Source organism: Mustela nivalis (assembly GCF_964662115.1).
Source record: "Mustela nivalis genome assembly, chromosome: 5".
Classification (NCBI taxonomy): domain Eukaryota; kingdom Metazoa; phylum Chordata; class Mammalia; order Carnivora; family Mustelidae; genus Mustela; species Mustela nivalis.
Window position 1 is genome coordinate 106,326,716 of NC_139024.1, and position 19,445 is coordinate 106,346,160.

Sequence of the window (19,445 nt, forward strand, 5' to 3'; positions counted from 1 at the left end):
CTATTTGGTTAAAAGAGCCTTCAGTAAGCTCAAAGCCTAAGGATCAATGTAGACAGAAGTATAATTCCCATCATAATTCCCTTGATTTCAGTAGTATTTCAATCACATGAATAGAGCAGTATATTAGTAACATGCTAAATATATATTAATTATTTAATTAAAGGCAATTTTGTGACAGAATTACCTAAAAATATTTGAATTTCTTATTTTGTCAAACATTTTGATCTCACACTCATTTTCTATTCTTTAGAATATAATCAGTATACATAAGCCTCAAGCTTGCATATAAGAGAATATTATAAGTAAACACCTGGCTCAAGTCGTGGCATGACTCATGTGACACATTTGGTATCTCAGTTGTCTGAGCCTTTTGCTAAATTTTCTGTGCCATGATGTGCTTTATAAAATAAAATACATGAACCAATAAATAGGAGTAAAATATACTATAAGACAAGCAATATCACATGATAGACATGTAGATGACAGATACACACATGCACATATATGTATATGCATGTGTGTGTATTTTATATATATGTAAAATCAGCAAAGACATACATCTTTAAGTACATCAATACCCAAGACATTTAATTTGTAGTCATAGTCACTTCATTCATTTAACTCATCTACTGATCTCTTATTATATCTTTTAGGTACAAACATGAAATAAATGTATATTTAGGCAAACAAAAAATGGAGAATTCATCACAGCAGAAATGCTTACAATAATATGCTAAATAGTGATTATCATACATATGGTAAGAGAAGGCCATTGGAAGCCTGGAAGTATACGAAGGAAATAACAACAATAAAAGACCAAAATGAAGGTAAATCAAAATAAATATTGTCTATATAAAATTATAACAATAGTGTCATGCACAGTTTTAAGTATTTGCAAAACAACATATTCAAAACTAAGCACTTATCTGGAGGGTTAAATGTGGCAAAAGTGTGTAAGGCCTACGCATTTCCTGAAACATGGTACAAACACTAATTTATATTAAAATACGTTAAACTAATTAAAATGATGTAATCTGTAGGGTAAGCATCTAAGAAGAGCAAAAGTATATTTAAGAGGAATAAATAGAATAAGAAAATACGTAATTAACCAAAAGAATATAGGAAGGGAGAAAAAATGTATTAGAGAACATACAAAACAAATGGAAAACAAATAATGTAGGGACATATTTCAATCCAAGTACAAAATAAAATAATTATGTGAAACATAAATGAACTAAAATCTCCATATAAAAGACAAAACCAAAAGTAATACTAGACAAAGGAGTATCCCAGAAATAGGTATTAAAAAGGAAAATATATTTATTTTATAAAAATATGATTTATAAGATAAACTGAAGTTTGGGAATATAAAACATGGCACAGCATAACATACTTTGAGCTACACAAGACAGCCCCAATTAAAAAAGCAAAATTTTAGAACTACTTGGAAATTATTAGAAAAAAAAAACTGACACGAGGACCTCTAACTTATTTTTATTGCATGTATATATATGTGTCCATTTCATATATATGTATATGTATATTTATACCTATGAAAGCATACAGGGAAGTGAATCCAACATTTTGCTACACATCAAAACCATATGGGAGTCTGGTGTACAGAGTGAAAGATTTTTGTTCTTCAACACTACTTTCAAACACTTGAATATGCTACACTTGAGGTGGCACTAAAAATCTCTCTTCCTCAAAAATCTCTTGAGATTATTTTTCTCCAACCTGATATGAAAATCATAGGAAAGAAATTTTAAAGAATATACACAAATTTTATTATTTCTAAATATCCAACTACTATTCTAAAAGAATTATCATATGCTAAGCCACTATGAACCCAACATTCATTACTTTTGCCCTCAAGGCACACACTGCTAACAAATTACAAGAAATTATTACAAATTATAAAAGACTACACAGTAGGGATTTTTCTCAGGAACTTTCCCTTGAGCCTACCAGTAGCTACCAGTAATCCTCTACAGTTAGGTAAACTATAAAAATAATTTCATTTCTCTGTATGTTTTCAAAATAAAAAGGAAAAATATACCAAAAGCAATTACTGATGACCCTATTTTGTATTAATGATGCAGTAAGGGGCACCTGGGTGGCTCAGTGGGTTAAAGCCTCTGCCTTCAGCTCAGGTCATGAACCCAGGGTTCTGGGATCAAGCACCACATCGGGCTCTCTGCTCAGCAGGGAGCCTGTTTCCCCAGCTCTCTCTCTGCCTGCCTTTCTGCCTACTTGCGATCTCTGTCAAATAAATAAATAAAATATTTTAAAAAAAATGATGCAGTAACATTGGAAATTAAGAACCAAAGAATAAACAAAATTTCCAAGTAACTTAGAAATCTTATCTTCAAACACCATATTGACTCACAGACAAAGCTGGAAATCAAGCATGAAGTAAGTCTACTTAGAAAGCAGTAAAACTAAAAAAACAAATAATAAAAACCTGTATATCGAATTTCTAAAATACAGGCAAAATAATACCCCAAGTAAAATCTATAGCTCTAAAAGTTCGTCATTAAATAACAAATTAACTAAAGATTACAAAGAAACAAAAATTAAAGAATAAAAAGAGCAAGACCTTGTGATGTTTCCTAAAGCTAAAGAAAGGAATTCTATTGTTAAATATATAAAATACTAAATATAAAGCAGAAAACTTGAGAATTTTAAGTTTATGAATAGTAAGGTCCTCGAAAATAACAACTGTATTAAACTACAGCTAATCAGAAAACACACATACATATGTAAAAATCAAGATAAAATTGAAAAATTAACATTAAGTCAGATAAAATTATTATTATATGACAATTAAAATTCAAAGCCATTAATATTAATAACTAAATCAAGTCACATAACTTAGTAAAATAACTCAATAAAACCCTGGAAAGTGATGATAAATTTTTAAAAAGAAATAATCTTCCTAAGACTAATATTTAAATTATTAGTTATTTGCAATAAAAATAAGGAATTTTTGTAACTTTCAATTTTATTTTAAATATTTCAGGGTGCAGAGTAAAAAGGAATGTCTTTCATGTCTTTGTATAAAGTAAGCATAAATGTGTAAGACTGAAAACAAAACTGCTAAAAATACATATAAAAGACCAATTTGTGAATGCATGTATATATTCAAAATTTATTTAAATTTAAATTTAAAAATTATAAAAATAAAAGTAAATGTTATTGTACTAAATGGCTATTATGCAATATTATTACTTCACCTCCTATTAAGATTTTTAAATTAGAAATGAAAGATTCCACCTTATTTATTATCTATTCAATATCAACCTGAGACTTTAAAAAGAAAAGTTGTCATGGGGAGGGTCGAGAACCACAGAGCTGTGCAAGTCAAATTTATAAGACTATAGCAGAGAAGAAGTTTGCTTTTAAGATAGAGGCCCTTACTATATAATCAGTTGAGAAGAAAGCAGACTGTTAAGGAGGCTTAGCTCAGGCCCACTTTATTTTTTATTTTATTTATTTATTTTTTTAAGCCCCTTTTTAAATATGGGAAAGCTGGGCCTAATTGTCAAGAACTACTTGGATCCTCCTGCTAACCAAAGAGCTTCCTAGCCTCTCCCTGTACCAAAACAACCATAAGAGGAGGAAAAGGAGAATTTGGTTACTTAAGTCAAGGGTAGGAGAAACCCAAAATATTTTAAATAAAGACAAAGATAACTCAAGAATTTATCCAACTAGCTCACAGCTCTTATTTTGACTATAAGCCATTTTAGAAACCAGCAATGTTGAAAGTGTCAAACTGACAAGGAAAAAAATTAACTAAAAATAAATAAAATTTTTATTCCATTACTAAAATATCATAGATATGAATAACAAGATAATTTGAAAAAGGCTATTGCCTGAAAAAAACCCACTGGAATTACTCCCAGATTTTAAAATCTCTAGACAACTTCAGATAATCACACTGGAATTAAGTTTAAATCATGTAAGATCCACCCAAGTATATGGTCTTCCCATATGATGACATCATCTTGCTCAAGAAGTTAATGCTCACCAGGAGAATAGACTAGATGGGTTCCTCACACTGTGCTGAGTGACAGCTCTCACTTGAAGCTGAATTTTACATTTTCGTATCCATACCAACCTTCTTCATGAATATAATAGGCTGGAAGAGCAGTTCTCTGAGTGTGGTTCATGGTCCAGCAGCATCAGCATCACCCAGACCTACTGAGCCCCAGAATTGCTGAATGAGAAACATCTGAGATAGGGCTGACACTCTGAGGTTTAACATCCAGGCGATTCTCATGAGCATTCAAGTTTACGATCTCCTGGGCCAAATATACAGGGACAACATTTAACCTAGAAGTTTGCATATAAGGCTGAAAACTCCCCCAAAAGGTGATGGGATAAAGAAAGAAGTGATTATACTTATGAAAGGTATGGGAATATTACCTTATACATTTCTATAGGAAACACATGAGTTCATAGATGGAGGTGGTGAAGCTAGATTAAGGGGATAAAAGAGAGGGGGTAGAAACCAGATGGAAGAGGAGAAAAGGAAAGGAGAAATAAAAAAAAAAAAAAGGGAAAAAAATAAAGGGAAAGAAACTAGGTAGAAGAGGAGAGACTGGATAGAGGAAAACTCCAGATGAAGGGAGAGAGAATGGACATGTGGAGAAGCCAGACAGAGGGAGAGAAAGAGGTGGAAGAGAAAAGGGGCACTGATTTTAAATTGCTGCCCAAATATTCTGCTTTTTGTGGGATTAACTGTGCAACTTTGGGAAAGTTGAGACTAATCAGTTTCTTCACATTTCACTGCATGAAGACTTTAAAGGTAGACTGAATATTTAGATATGAGGAAACCCACAGAGTTCTTTGCAATTCAGTAGAAACAGAGAGACTTCATAGGAGATATAGGCCTGCTTAATAATACAGGCTTGTAAATCTTAAATTGGGTTTAATTTTTTATCCCCAACTGAAGAGTGAGTCATACCGATTTTCTACAATATGTCAGTGAGTGCTACATGTGGTTTAACTATATAGTGTGTATATGTGTGTGTATATATACACATAAATACAAATTTAATGATTATATAATTTATAGCCAATATGCATCTTGATATATAAAATGACAGGGTGCTCGTTGATTATTTGTGCACATATACATATGTACATATGCACACAGACTATAAAAATATCAAAGGACATTTTCTCTTAGTAATGGTATTAAGAGGAGTTAAATTCTATTCTTTATTCCATTTTATGTACACTTAATGCTTAATATATTTTCACTAAATTTTGGACGATATCTTGTTTATAAAACAGGTGTATGTATGTATTTGTTTTTCCCTAAGTCAGATACCTATGTTTCAACAACACTAGCACCTTTTATGCTATTTTATTTTTACTAAGAACATGTTTGAAATGTGAAATTTGAAGTAATGGGACAACCTTTTTAGCAAGCTTACCAAAATTCGTACACTCAAATATATTTTCATTTAAAAATAAAGAACAAAAAAAGAAACTAATCTAGATAGCCATACATTTATTCCAATAATATTGCCATTCTATTCTTGAAACTTACCTTTTTCAATTGCTTCTAAAACCTTCAGGATATTACTTTAAATATTAAATAGATAAAAATATTTTTCATTTTATGATGGAAATGCAAATAATGTTTAGAGTTGGGTCTGCTTAATAAAAGGGGATATCAAGTTGCACAGAACTTTTTTTTTTATTATTTTACATAAAGTTTAGGTGTGATTTAAAAGTGACAGTATTATTTTATTCTGTGTGGCCTCCATACTGCTTTTTATAAAGCAGTTAAAATAGTCCTGAAATTATTATTAATAATCATTTCAGTGTAAGAACAAGCATATAATCTCAAACAACATAAATGTGAATGCTTAATTTGTGATATTTTTAAATCAAAGCATGCCTTTTACTACACAGCAACTGTGAGTATCATCTTCTGTGACTTTACAGAGGATATAGTATGTTTGTACTTTTATGGAATATTTTTAATCTTACTAATGGAGCATTAAACTGACCTGGAAAATGCAGAATTAAGTTTTAGTTTTAATCTAAGCACTCAGTGTGCCTGGCAGCCAAACAGGAGGTTGAAGGGCAATATCATAGCTGTTTAGGTGAAATTATTAAGAGGTTAAGGCTGCCTGTTCTTCTCCTCAGAACTTTGACATATATATCACAGTCTCTACAGTTCAGCCTGGCCTTTTTAGCCTCATTTGCATGAGCCAAGGCTGTATAGTCAGCAATGTAACTGCCCAAAGAACCAATCCTATTAGTCCAAGTGAAGATATTTCTTCTTTGCTAAATGAGAAAGCAGGCTACAATACCAATCATTAGATACATTTTGAAAAATATTAAATACATGTATTATCATTAGCCCCTAGAGAATTTGATTTCTCAGAAATACTTGCCTGTAAATCCTGGGATACATTTGCAGTAGAAATAGCCACTTAAATGTATACCGGTTGCTTCATTTTTGCAGGGCACAGATTTACAATCTTCAGTTTCTATTTCACAGATGTTTCTTTCAGATCTTTGCGGACAGCTACAGTTGCAGTTGTGCAAATGGACCAAGCAGAAGCCATGCACTGATGTACTCTGGTTTCCTAAGCAATCTTCAACACTGAGGTTATAGAATCCGTCCATGTAAACAGGAGAACAGCTGCATCTGCAACATGCAAAAACAAAAAAATCCAATTAGTTGTAAAATTTAAATATATATTCATTTAAATACATAGGATAGCAATACAATAGATATGGTTGTGGGCTCACTTTTAAAATATTCTTAGAGAAAATGTTGGTTCTTGGCAAAACTTAATATTGCTTATTGTACAGAGTGAGTAAAAAGAACTTTAGCAAAAGACAGACCTAGACTCAAACACAGGTTCTGCCACTAATTTCTATGTAACCTAGGATAGCGTCATTAACCTCCTGAGGCTAAATGACAAGGTTAACGTTTGTCAGAATTTCTGTGAAAATCTGCAGTGTGAGAGCCTGACAATTAGCTTTCTGATTGCAAGGTGAATGCTCAACATAAACTTTTGAGTGTCAGGCATTCATTTCAAAGATATTTATCCTGAATAAACACACTGCCAGCTACATAAATAGATGAAGAGCCAGCCTGACCCACCTGAAGTTCCCCTTTTTACAAAACCTTGGTTGACCTAGATAACCGACCTTATGCGTGACCTTTCTTTTCCCTTCCTGCTCTTTAACTTCCGTTGGCTGGCCTGTTTGAAGAGTGTATTTATTTATTTGACAGACAGAGATCACAGGTAGGCAGAGAGGCAGGCAGAGAGGGGGAGGGGTAAGCAGGCTCCCCGCTGAGCAGAGAGCCTGATGCAGGACATGATCTCAGCATCCTGGGATCAGGACCTCAGCTGAAGGCAGTGGCCTTAACCCACTGAGCCACCCAGGCGCCCCAGCTGGCATGGTTTAAATTCACCAACAGAGTGAATCCGAGAAACCCTCGGCACCAACCCCCCCATCTCAATAAAGCCACAACTCTAGGTTTGCTCTCTTTTTACCTGATATTTAACCTGTGTGGCCTGCCCTGTTAGCGGGAACCCAAGATTAAAAGCGGAAAAAAAACAAAAAAACAAAAAACAAAAAACAAAAGAAAAGCCCTTGCTCTTTCACTGAGGTGCACCTTGCAATCCTGAGAAAGAAAACAAAACAAAACACAGGAGACAGTCCTGCAACACTGGCTTGAGGAAATGCCTGTGTAGGGTCTCCAGAAGTTAGCACCGACCCTAGCGAGTGCCCCAGAATTCCCCGCAGGTAGGTGAGTGTCCCAGGCATTGGCAGCCAGCGACAAGTGAGTGACGAGCGCCCCAGGCATTCCTAATCAATAGCATTACTATTGAGAGAAGCACAAAACAAATTTGAAATATTTAACCTCATGCCTAAGAGAAATGGGGTTTTAATTAATAACAGTTTCCATTGAAAGTATCCATTCATTCATTTCGACATTCATTCCTTAGATACAGATCTTTGTGTTTTCTATATGACTGGCATTGACCTAAACATACCAAACAAACATTCTTGGGTCTTCTTTATAGATTAGGCACCACCTTTGGTAAAGTGGATTATGAGATGCTATCTTATTACAATTATACACTATATAATATGCACACATTATTCCTTTGAATATTGTATATACATGCACATAAAGCATCAGAAAAAGAACATGTGAGGTAAGAAAGAAACCTAAATCAAAGATAATCTTTGGTCTAAAGTATAGTGCTGTAATTTTGAAGTATCCTTCGCCAACTATTCAAAGGACACTTAAGATAATCATATAAACATGTCAATGAGTGGAGAAGAGCAATGTCAAATTACTTTGCTTGTTATTATTAGTGAAAATTAACCTACTGAACCTAAGTCATTACACTCATAAATTTATATGATGGTAGGTGTTTGGAGCCAGCAAGAATGTTAAGGGTCGATTAGTTCAAACCTTTCTTCTTGTAGTTGTGAGAAACTTAGCCATTTAATGCAATTTGCCAAGGATCACTGAGATTGTTAATGGCAGTCAGGATAGTTGATGCTTTGATATATTCAAAGCACTGGCCTTGAAATGGGAACCTTGATTCTAATTCTTCTCTATTCTAATTCTTCTCTAACTTATTTAGAAGTTTTTGTGCCCTAGTTTTCTCATCTGTAAAATTATCAGTACTACATCTATTCCACAGAAGAGGATTAAGTGTGTTCATTACTGGGCAGGTAAGGCTGATACCAACCATATCATATGTGTATATTTTAACTTGAAATAAAGTTATTGAACACGGGCATGGCAGCGATAAATGGAGAATGATTATAGTAGTTTCTTTTTAGAAATTCAAGTAGGATGATATGATTTTCCAATATGGTTAAAAAATTCTAATACACTTTTGAATAAAACATAGTATGTCCTTGATCAACATGAAAGTTTCATTCCTGGAAAATTCAACGATTATTAAAATTTTATAAAAATATTTTGTGTCACTGTGTAAAATGAAGTTAAGATATTGGCTCAGATAGTTATAAAAAGGTTTTATATCCACATTAATGTATGCTGGGACTTTTGGAAATTGTGCAAACCGTGGAACACTTTTTGTTGTTCATGGAATCATTCTGTGCATTGAAAGATTTATAACATTCATTGTCCATCACTTACCTTCTAAATGTTAGCTGTTTCAACCAATTATACTGAATATTAGAATGGCCCTAGAGGGGCACCTAGGTGGCTCAGTGGGTTAAGCCTCTGCCTTAGGTCATGGTCTCAGGGTCCTGGGATCCAGCCCTGCATTGGGCTCTCTGCTCTGTAGGGAGCCTGCTTCCCACCCCCACCCCGCCTGCCTCTCTGCCTACTTGTGATCTCTGTCTGGCAAATAAATAAATTAAATCTTAAAAAAAAAAAAAAAAAGACCCTTGAATCCAAAATGTCCCCAGAATATAAGACCATCTCTTTGAAAAATCATTGACCTAAATACATTTCTCCAGTTTACTAAAGCACACAACCAACCATGTACAAGTTTGTGGAGCATTTTGTCATCCCAAATGCTGGTATGCTGGTATACATGCATATATGGATACCTAGTTCTAAGATAAATTGCTATTAAATTAAAAGCTTTTCAGTGATAAATACATCAATTTTGTTAGAAAAGAAAGTCAAGGAAAGTATAGGGGTCAGTTTGAATCGTACTTAAGTTTGAGACAAGACTGAAAGAATAAAGCAAAACATGTCAGTGAAAACATTATCTCATATATAAATATTGTGATTTAAATTTTTTCATCATTTAGTATTTTAATGGAAAAATATTCTAGGTAGAGATGAAATTAAGGATATCACTCTATCTATTTACCCTAAATCCTAGGATTACGATCCATATGGCTGATATACAGTGGATGCTGCATTAATATTGTTTGATTACATAATCATCACATGTATTTTAAAATTGAATAATGTTCAAGAGAAAGGTCATCTTAAAAGTTCTGAATAAACAGCTTCATGAAATTCTAAGTTTTAGGAGATAATTTGAAAAGTAATACCAAAAGGTTAGACTTATAAAAAGCTATTTAGATATAATGAAGTAAAATAAAAAATCTGGTCCAGATAGCACAAAGTCATATAACATGTATACATTTTTTATTGTTTGACATATAAAAGTAAAGCATGAAAAGTCATAGAGCCTGAAGCTATAATATAGTCAAACTTTGACTTTATACCATAACATATGCATTGGTTTGCACCCGAAAGAAAAATACATATATATATATATGGGAGATAATTATGTATACATTAGCTAAGTTTCAACCCAAACTATAATTGAAACTAATTATACAAAAGTACTTCCTTTAATGAATTTATTATAATTAACTTTTGGCATGGAAATGGAAATTACAATGGTATCTACTTTAGAATTGCTTAAACAAATTAATGACCTCTATATCATTTTACTATAAAGCTTAAAGAAACTAGGTTATCTCATTTTCCAGGGGACAATAAAAAGGGAAAGAAAGGGGCGGCTGGGTGGCTCAGTGGGTTAAAGCCTCTGCCTTAGGCTTAGGTTGTGGTCCCAGGGTTCTGGAATCGAGCCCCGCATCGGGCTCTCTGCTCAGCGGGGAGCCTGCGTCCTCGTCTCTCTGTCTCTGCCTGCCTCTCTGCCTACTTGTCTGTCAAATAAGTAAATAAAATCTTAAAAAAAAAAAAAGAAAAATAAAAAAGGAAAAAAGAAAAAAAAACAGGAAAAAAAAAATATATATGTATATATGCATGTAAGTGCAATACAAAAAAGAATCCAGTCACTAAAGAAATGTTGTTTAGTAGCAGCAAGACTAACCAAAACAAAAACATATACACATACATGGGGACATACAAGAAACCATACTGATAGTAGTTCACGATCCTTTTTTGTTTCTCCCCCCCACACACCCCCTCCGAAAATAAAATGTAACAAAACTTTTGCATGGGACTCAGGAAAGTTTGCATAACACACCCAAAATTAAAATTAGAGGCACCTGGATCAGCTCAGCATCTGACTCATGGGTTTTGCTCAGGTCATGGCCTCATGGTTCCTAAGACCTAGCCCCCTATAGGCTCCAGGTTCAGGGGGAGGCCTCTTGAAGAGTGTCTCCTTCTGCTCCTCCCCCCTCTCACGTGTGCATGCATGTGTGTGTGCATGTGCTCTCTCTCTAAAATAAATAAATCTCAAAATAAACACAAAACAACACATTCAATTTCTTTTTTTTTTTTTTTAAGACTTTATTTATTCACCTGACAGAGGGAGAGAGATCACAAGTAGGCAGAGAGGCAGGCAGAGAGAGGAGGAAGCAGGCTCCCCGCCGAGCAGAGAGCCCTAACGCGGGGCTCGATCCCAGGACCCCGGGACCACGACCGGAGCCGAAGGCAGAGACTCAACCCACTGAGCCACCCAGGCACCCCACACATTACATTTTTTAATTAAAAAGTCATCAATATCATGGCAAAAATAAAATAGTCTTAGAAATTAATAATTATCAGACTTCCTGGTTAATAGGTAATTTAAGAAAGCCATAATCAAAATATATTTCTGTGACAAATTCACATAAAGCTGTATATATTATATAAGCCTCCTGGCTCTACAGAAATAGGATTTGTAGCTATACTTGATTTTATCATGGACTTTGAGATTTTACACTTTAAAATAGAACTTTTGCTTATAACTGAAAAATAGAGTCTTGGTTATATTTAGCATCTCATGAAAAATGTGAATTTTTAAAAAATAGCTCATAAAAGAAACAGGTTTATTTTAAAGTTCCCAGAAAGAAAGCCAGAAAATTCATTCCTATAACACAAACTACTTGTATGTTTAGAAAGTGGAAATAATAATTATTTTAGTAATATAAAAAGATATATTCTTTCTACATGATATAGAGTAACCATGAAATGTGTTCTGAGGAGACCATTAATTTATTTATGGATACCTGGGGTCAGGTATCAGATATCATTTTCACATTTTGCTCAATGTTTTCCAATTAGGGAATACTCAAATGTTTAATAAATATATGAATAAACAGATTTCATTTTTATATGATATTTCTGATTAGTACGGATTGGTGACTTGGTCATAAACTTAAGCTTCATAAATGGTTTGAAGCTGTGAACACTTCACAGTCTGGGCCTGGTGTTGCAAAGTTAATACCCCATAATTACAAAAACTATACCAAGTCCAGAGGCAAAACGACTAGTGAATTTTTTTTCCTCCCCTTAAAGGTTTTCCAAATTCCCCCCAAAAATGTTTTTGTACATTTTAGGTCAAAAATGTGGTGACACTCAAACCTGTGTAAAATACTTCATTTCTATTATGCCCCGTAAGCTGCATTCAATAGAAAAATATTTATGATTAGCAACTATCAGTTAACATTAGGGTCTTTTGTCATAAAGTAGTTCTTTAATTTAATATTATCACAGTACTATCATTGCTACAGTGCTATCATTGTTTTACTTTTAAAGTTTTATCTTGGGCGCCTGGGTGGCTCAGTGGGTAAAAGCCTCTGCCTTCACCTATGGTCATGATCCCAGAGTGCTGGGATCAAGCCCTGCATCGGGCTCTCCTCTTTCAGCAGGGAGCCTGCTAACCTCCTCTCTCTGACTACTTGTGATCTCTGTCTCGGAAATAAATAAATAAAATCTTTAAAAAAAATAGAAAATAAATAAAAGTTGTATCTTGTGAGTTTCATTTTAAAAGTTTTCCATCCCAAAACTGCAAAAATATCTTCCTACATTTCTTTCAGTTGCATGGCAATTTTGCTTTTTAATTTGTTTCTGAACATATTCAGAGTTTGCTTCTACATAAAGTGTAAGGCTGCAGTCAGTTTTATTTACCATCTCATTGTGAACCATTTCCCCAATCCCTTCTACTAAAGAATCTGGTCAGTATATTCCCATTAAATTATGGGCAATTTCCTTGTATATCAAGATCCTATTTGTACGTGTATTGTTCTCAGAGCCCTCTGTTGGTCCACTGATTGTTTTTACAGTGACACTATACAGATTTTATAGTTATCATAGCAGGTGTTACATGAAGTTACACCCGATAACTTCCTTTTCAAAGAAGAGTCAGCTGTTTATAAAATATTATTATTTTGTATAGTTCTTGGAACTTGATTAGTTTCTAAAATAATAAGCAATATTATTGGTATAACATTTAATGTGTTAATTAACACATTGGTATCTTGGCCAGATTAAGGTATACTATCTTGGTATCTTGGTACCAAGGTTTAGTAGCAGCAAGACTAACCAAAACAAAAACATATACACATACATGGGGACATACAAGAAAATTGGTATCTTGGCCAGATTAAGGTATACTATCTAAATCCATGGTTACATTTTAATGTGTTCAGAACATCTATTATTTTATCTTTTTAATTAATTGTGCAATAAACTTTGTTTTACAGAGAATATGAGCATCTTTTGCAAGTTACTTCTAAGACTTTGCATATCTTGTTATTATAGTAGGTGATATATTACATAAAAATGTCTATATTTTGTGACTGGTATAGAAACAGTTAATTTTATATAAAGAATTGAGTTGTAAACTCTGCTAAGCTCTATTTTAGTACTGAGACAATGTCAAAAGCTGTAACAATACTGATCATTTTTATAATTACAAAATTGTCTGAATATCACGAAAGTTAAGCATAAACAAAGAAACACAGAAAAAAAAAGTTATATCACAGAACAAAAATGTTTTAATAAAATACTCCTGAAAATTATTTTTTCATTACATAAATATTTATTTAGTTCTACTGCATGTGTCATTTGTGACTGACTTCTTTCCCATAGCATAAGGTTTTCAAGGGGAATCCATATATAACCAGGTATTAGTAATCCATACTTTCTTATTGCCGAATAATATTCCATGTATAAATATAACACATTTTATTTATCAGTTGATAAACTTTTTCAAAGCACCTGTATGTACATTCCTCCAGCAGTATTCTCCAAATCCTCACCAACACCAGTACTTTTTATTAATCTTTCTTTTTAATCATATTGACAATAGCAGATGTAAACTGTTAAGTTTTTTCATTTACATTTCCAGTCTTCTTTCATCATTAAACATAATGTAATTATGTTGCTCCTGCTGTTACTGATTCTTCCTCTCTCTTTTCTTCTCCTCCTTCTTCTCCAGAATTCTTTATCAGGTTGAAGAACCTCCACTTTATTCCTCATTTTTTTATTGTTTTTATCATGAAAGTTTATTAGATTCTGTAAAATGTATCCCCCAACACTTCAATTATTGGAATTATGTGTTTTCCTTTTTTCCTGTTCTTCTATTGACATAGTATATTTACATTAATTAATTTAAGGATGTTAAAACATCCTTGTTAAAATTCCATGTTAAAGCATGAAAACCTTGTATTCCTAGGATAAATTCCCCATGGCCATGATGCATAATTTTTTTATATGTTACTGCATTTGTTGTGCTGTGACTATATTGAGGGATTTTGTGTTCAGATTAATAAAACATATTGGTCTGTAGTTTTCTTTTCTTGTGATGTCTTTGGTTTTGTTAACATTGTAACATTGGTCTAATAGAATAAGTTTAAAAATGTGTCCTCCTCATTTAGTTTTGGATGAGTTTGTGAATAATTTCTATTAATTCTGCTTCATGTTTGCTAGCATTCCCCAGTGAAACCATTTAGGCCTGAATATTTCTTAGTGTGATTTTTTTTATTTGTTTCTTGAATCACTAACTTAATCTTTTTTGCTTATAATAAATATATTCAGATTTTCTATTTCTTTTGAGTCAATTCTAGTAGTTTGTATTTCTCTGGGAATGTCCCCATTTCATCACAGCTACCTACATTTTGAGATATACTGCTGTTCCTAGTTTTTTTCTTATAATCTTTATTCTTTCTGTAATTTATGTTTTATCTCTCTTGCTTTTAGTAATTTGAGTCTTCTCTCTGTTTTTCTTAGCATAGGTAAGTCCTATTCATTTTGTTAATCATTTCAAAAACAGACTTTTGGTTTGTTGATATTCTATATTTGCTTATACCCTATTTAATTAATTTCACTCTACAGTTTACGATTTTTCTCCTTTGGCTTGCTTTAGATTTAACTTTTTTCCTTTTCCATTATGTTAGGGTAGAAGTTTAGGATATTGATTAAGATCTTCTTTATTTTTAACATAGGCATTTACAGCTATAATTTTAATTCTAAATGCTGAAATGCCTATATCCCATGACTTTTGGTATGCCATATCTTTATTTTAATTAATCTCAAATTATTTTTTAATGTCCCCTGTACTTTCTTTTTGATTCACTGATTTGTGTGGAGTGTGTTATTTAGTTTTCATATATTTGTAAATTACTGAATTGCTTGTTGGTTTTGATTCCTAATTTCAATCAATTGTGGTTAGAAAATATATCTTTTCTATTACTGTAATCCTCTTAAATATATTGCAGCTTATATTAACACATGACCTATCTTCGAAATGTTCAATATGCATTAGAGAAGAATGCCAGTCTGCTACCGTTGAGTGGAACGTTCTATAGATATCTGCCAGTTTTACCAGATTTATAGTGTTCTTCAAATTATTTTATATTTTTTTTCATCTACCAAACGTTATATCCACTACAGAAAGTGAAGTGTTGGAGTTTCAAACTGGTATTGTTGAATTGGCCATTTTTTTCTTTAATTCTGTCAGTTTTTATTTCATATATTTTGAGTCTCTGTTGTTAAGTGCATATATGTTTATAATTGCTTTATCTTCTCATGATTCCTTTGTCATTTTAATATGTTGTTTCTTTTTTTTTCAATTAACCATTTTTTCTTTTAAAGTCTATTTTGTTCTAGCACTTTGAGAAATACCATTGGCATTTTGATTTGGGATGACGTTGAAAGCACAGATTGCTCTGGGCAGCAGAGACATTTTAACAATGTTTATTCTTCTGATCCATGAACATGAAATATTTTTCCACCCTTTTGTGTCTTCTTCAATTTCTTTCATGAGTGTTTTGTAGTTCTTAGAGTATAGATCCTTTACCTCTTTGGTTAGGTTTATTCTTAAACAATGGTTTTTTGATGCTATGACTAACATAACATAAGAAAATTTTTAAAAATTTAAAAACAAAACCAAGAAAGTCCATTTTGTCTGACATTAGTAGAGATACTCTAGCTTTCTATGCTTGCTGATTGAATAGTATGTCTTTTTCTAACCTTTTACTTTCAACCTATTTGTACATTTAAGTGCATAGTGTGTGTTCTATAGATGGTATATATTGTCTATATTCAGAAATTATCTAACTTGAAAATCTTTGCCTTGGATTGGGTTTTTAACCCATTTTATTTTAATGTTATTTTTAACATAGTTGGATTTATGCTTATCATTCTCATTTATGTTAGCCTCATTTTTATTTTATTCTCATTTTTATAATGTTTTTTGTTTTTTTTTTTTTAACTTTTTATTTTTTATAAACATATATTTTTATCCCCAGGGGTACAGGTCTGTGAATCACCAGGTTTACACACTTCACAGCACTCACCAAAGCACATACCCTCCCCAATGTCCATAATCCCACCCCCTTCTCCCAAACCCCCTCCCCCCAGCAACCCTCAGTTTGTTTTGTGAGATTAAGAGTCACTTATGGTTTGTCTCCCTCCCAATCCCATCTTGTTTCATTTATTCTTCTCCTACCCACTTAAGCCTCCCTGTTGCATCACCACTTCCTCATATCAGGGAGATCATATGATAGTTGTCTTTCTCTGCTTGACTTATTTCGCTAAGCATGATACGCTCTAGTTCCATCCATGTTGTCGCAAAAGGCAAGATTTCATTTCTTTTGATGGCTGCATAGTATTCCATTGTGTATATATACCACATCTTCTTGATCCATTCATCTGTGGATGGACATCTAGGTTCTTTCCATAGTTTGGCTATTGTGGACATTGCTGCTATAAACATTCGGGTGCATGTGCCCCTTTGGATCACTACATTTGTATCTTTAGGGTAAATACCCAATAGTGCAATTGCTGGGTCATAGGGCAGTTCTATTTTCAACATTCTGAGGAACCTCTTGCTGTTTTCCAGAGTGGCTGCACCAGCTTGCATTCCCACCAACAGTGTAGGAGGGTTCCCCTTTCTCCACATCCTCGCCAGCATCTGTCATTTCCTGACTTGTTGATTTTAGCCATTCTGACTGGTGTGAGGTGATATCTCATTGTGGTTTTGATTTGTATTTCCCTGATGCCGAGTGATACGGAGCACTTTTTCATGTGTCTGTTGGCCATCTGGATGTCTTCTTTGCAGAAATGTCTGTTCATGTCCTCTGCCCATTTCTTGATTGGATTATTTGTTCTTTGGGTGTTGAGTTTGCTAAGTTCTTTATAGATTCTGGACACTAGTCCTTTATCTGATATGTCGTTTGCAAATATCTTCTCCCATTCTGTCAGTTGTCTTTTGATTTTGTTAACTGTTTCCTTTGCTGTGCAAAAGCTTTTGATCTTGATGAAATCCCAATAGTTCATTTTTTCCCTTGCTTCCCTTGCCTTTTGCGTTGTTCCTAGGAAGATGTTGCTGCGGCAGAGGTCGAAGAGGTTGCTGCCTGTGTTCTCCTCAAGGATTTTGATGGATTCCTTTCTCACATTGAGGTCCTTCATCCATTTTGAGTCTATTTTTGTGTGTGGTGTAAGGAAATGGTCCAATTTCATTTTTCTGCATGTGGCTGTCCAATTTTCCCAGCACCATTTATTGAAGAGGCTGTCTTTTTTCCATTGGACATTCTTTCCTGCTTTGTCGAAGATGAGTTGACCATAGATTTGAGGGTCTATTTCTGGGCTCTCTATTCTGTTCCATTGATCTATGTGTCTGTTTTTGTGCCAGTACCATGCTGTCTTGATGATGACAGCTTTGTAATAGAGCTTGAAGTCCGGAATTGTGATGCCACCAACGTTGGCTTTCTTTTTCAATATCCCTTTGGCTATTCGAGGTCTTTTCTGGTTCCATATAAATTTTAGCATTATTTGTTCCATTTCTTTGAAAAAGATGGATGGTACTTTGATAGGAATTGCATTAAATGTGTAGATTGCTTTAGGTAGCATAGACATTTTCACAATATTTATTCTTCCAATCCAGGAGCATGGAACATTTTTCCATCAGATCAATTAGATTTTAAGCCAAAGACTATAATAAGAGATGAGGAAGGACACTATATCATACTCAAAGGGTCTGTCCAACAAGAAGATTTAACAATTTTAAATATCTATGCCCCCAACGTGGGAGCAGCCAACTATATAAACCAATTAATAACAAAATCAAAGAAACACATCAACAACAATACAATAATAGTAGGGGACTTTAACACTCCCCTCATTTTTATAATGTTTTTTATCTCTATTCTTCTGATAATACTTATCTCTTTTTTTTTAATATTTTATTTATTTATTTGACAGAGAGAGATCACAAGTAGACAGAGAGGCAGGCAGAGAGAGAGAGGGAAGCAAGCTCCCTGCTTAGCAGAGAGCCTGATGCGGGGCTCAGTCCCAGGACCCTGGGATCATGACCTGAACCAAAGGCAGTGGCTTAACCCACTGAGCCACCCAGGTGCCCGATACTACTTGACTCTTAAGTAAATATTTTGTAGGGCAAATTTTTAGTATTTGTAATGCTGTTTTTATTACATTAGCTGAGTTATTTTCTTAATTGTTGCTCTGAAGGTTACCGTACACAATTTAACATATATCAGATCTACCACAGATTTAATCTATCACAGATACTAATTTAATTCTAGTGTGATATGTAAAAAGTATTACTGTAGGTCTTTCTCTATTCCCTATTTTTGTGCTAATGTTGTTATACATAATAAAATATACATTATATAAATAATATATAATAACTATATATGCATATGTTTGAGGCATAAATGCCAATCATTTTAATGAAAATATTTGTATTAATTACTATACAACAGTTCAGGAGGCTAAAAGAAAAGAGGCTAAAATTGGCAAGGATGTGAAGAAAAAAGAACCCTCATGTACTGTTTGGTAAAGCCACCATGGAAAACAGTATGGAGGTTATAAAATACACACACACACACACCAGAATATTACTTAACCATAAAAAAGAATAAATCTTGCCATTTGCATAAACATGGAAAGACCTAGTGTACAATGCCAAGAGAAATAAGTCAGTCAGAGAAAGACAATTACTATATGATTGCACATGTGGAATTTAAGAAACAAATAAAACAGAATTAGAAAGCAACAAAAACAACAAAAAACCCCAAACTCTTAAATACAGAGAACAAATTGGTGTTTGCCAGAGGGGAGGTGGGTGAGGGATTGTTTAAATCCATAAAAGGAATTAAGAGTACATCTGCTTTGAGAGAGAGAAATCAAGAGAGTGCAAAAGGGAGGGACAGAAAGAAGAGGGAGAAGCAGACTCCCTTCTGAGCAGCGAGTTGGGTGC

The 19,445-nt window shown here is 33.5% G+C and overlaps 1 protein-coding gene across 1 annotated transcript in view; it reads right to left on the reverse strand.

Annotated features, from left to right (window-relative positions):
• The window catches only part of EYS (eyes shut homolog), a gene marked incomplete at its 5' end in the record, with an annotated part of 1,535,590 nt that overhangs the window by 1,471,931 nt on the left and 44,214 nt on the right, over positions 1 to 19,445 (reverse strand). The window contains 1 exon segment of the mRNA XM_082729457.1: positions 6,413 to 6,673. Coding sequence (XP_082585583.1) covers positions 6,413 to 6,673 — 261 coding nt within the window.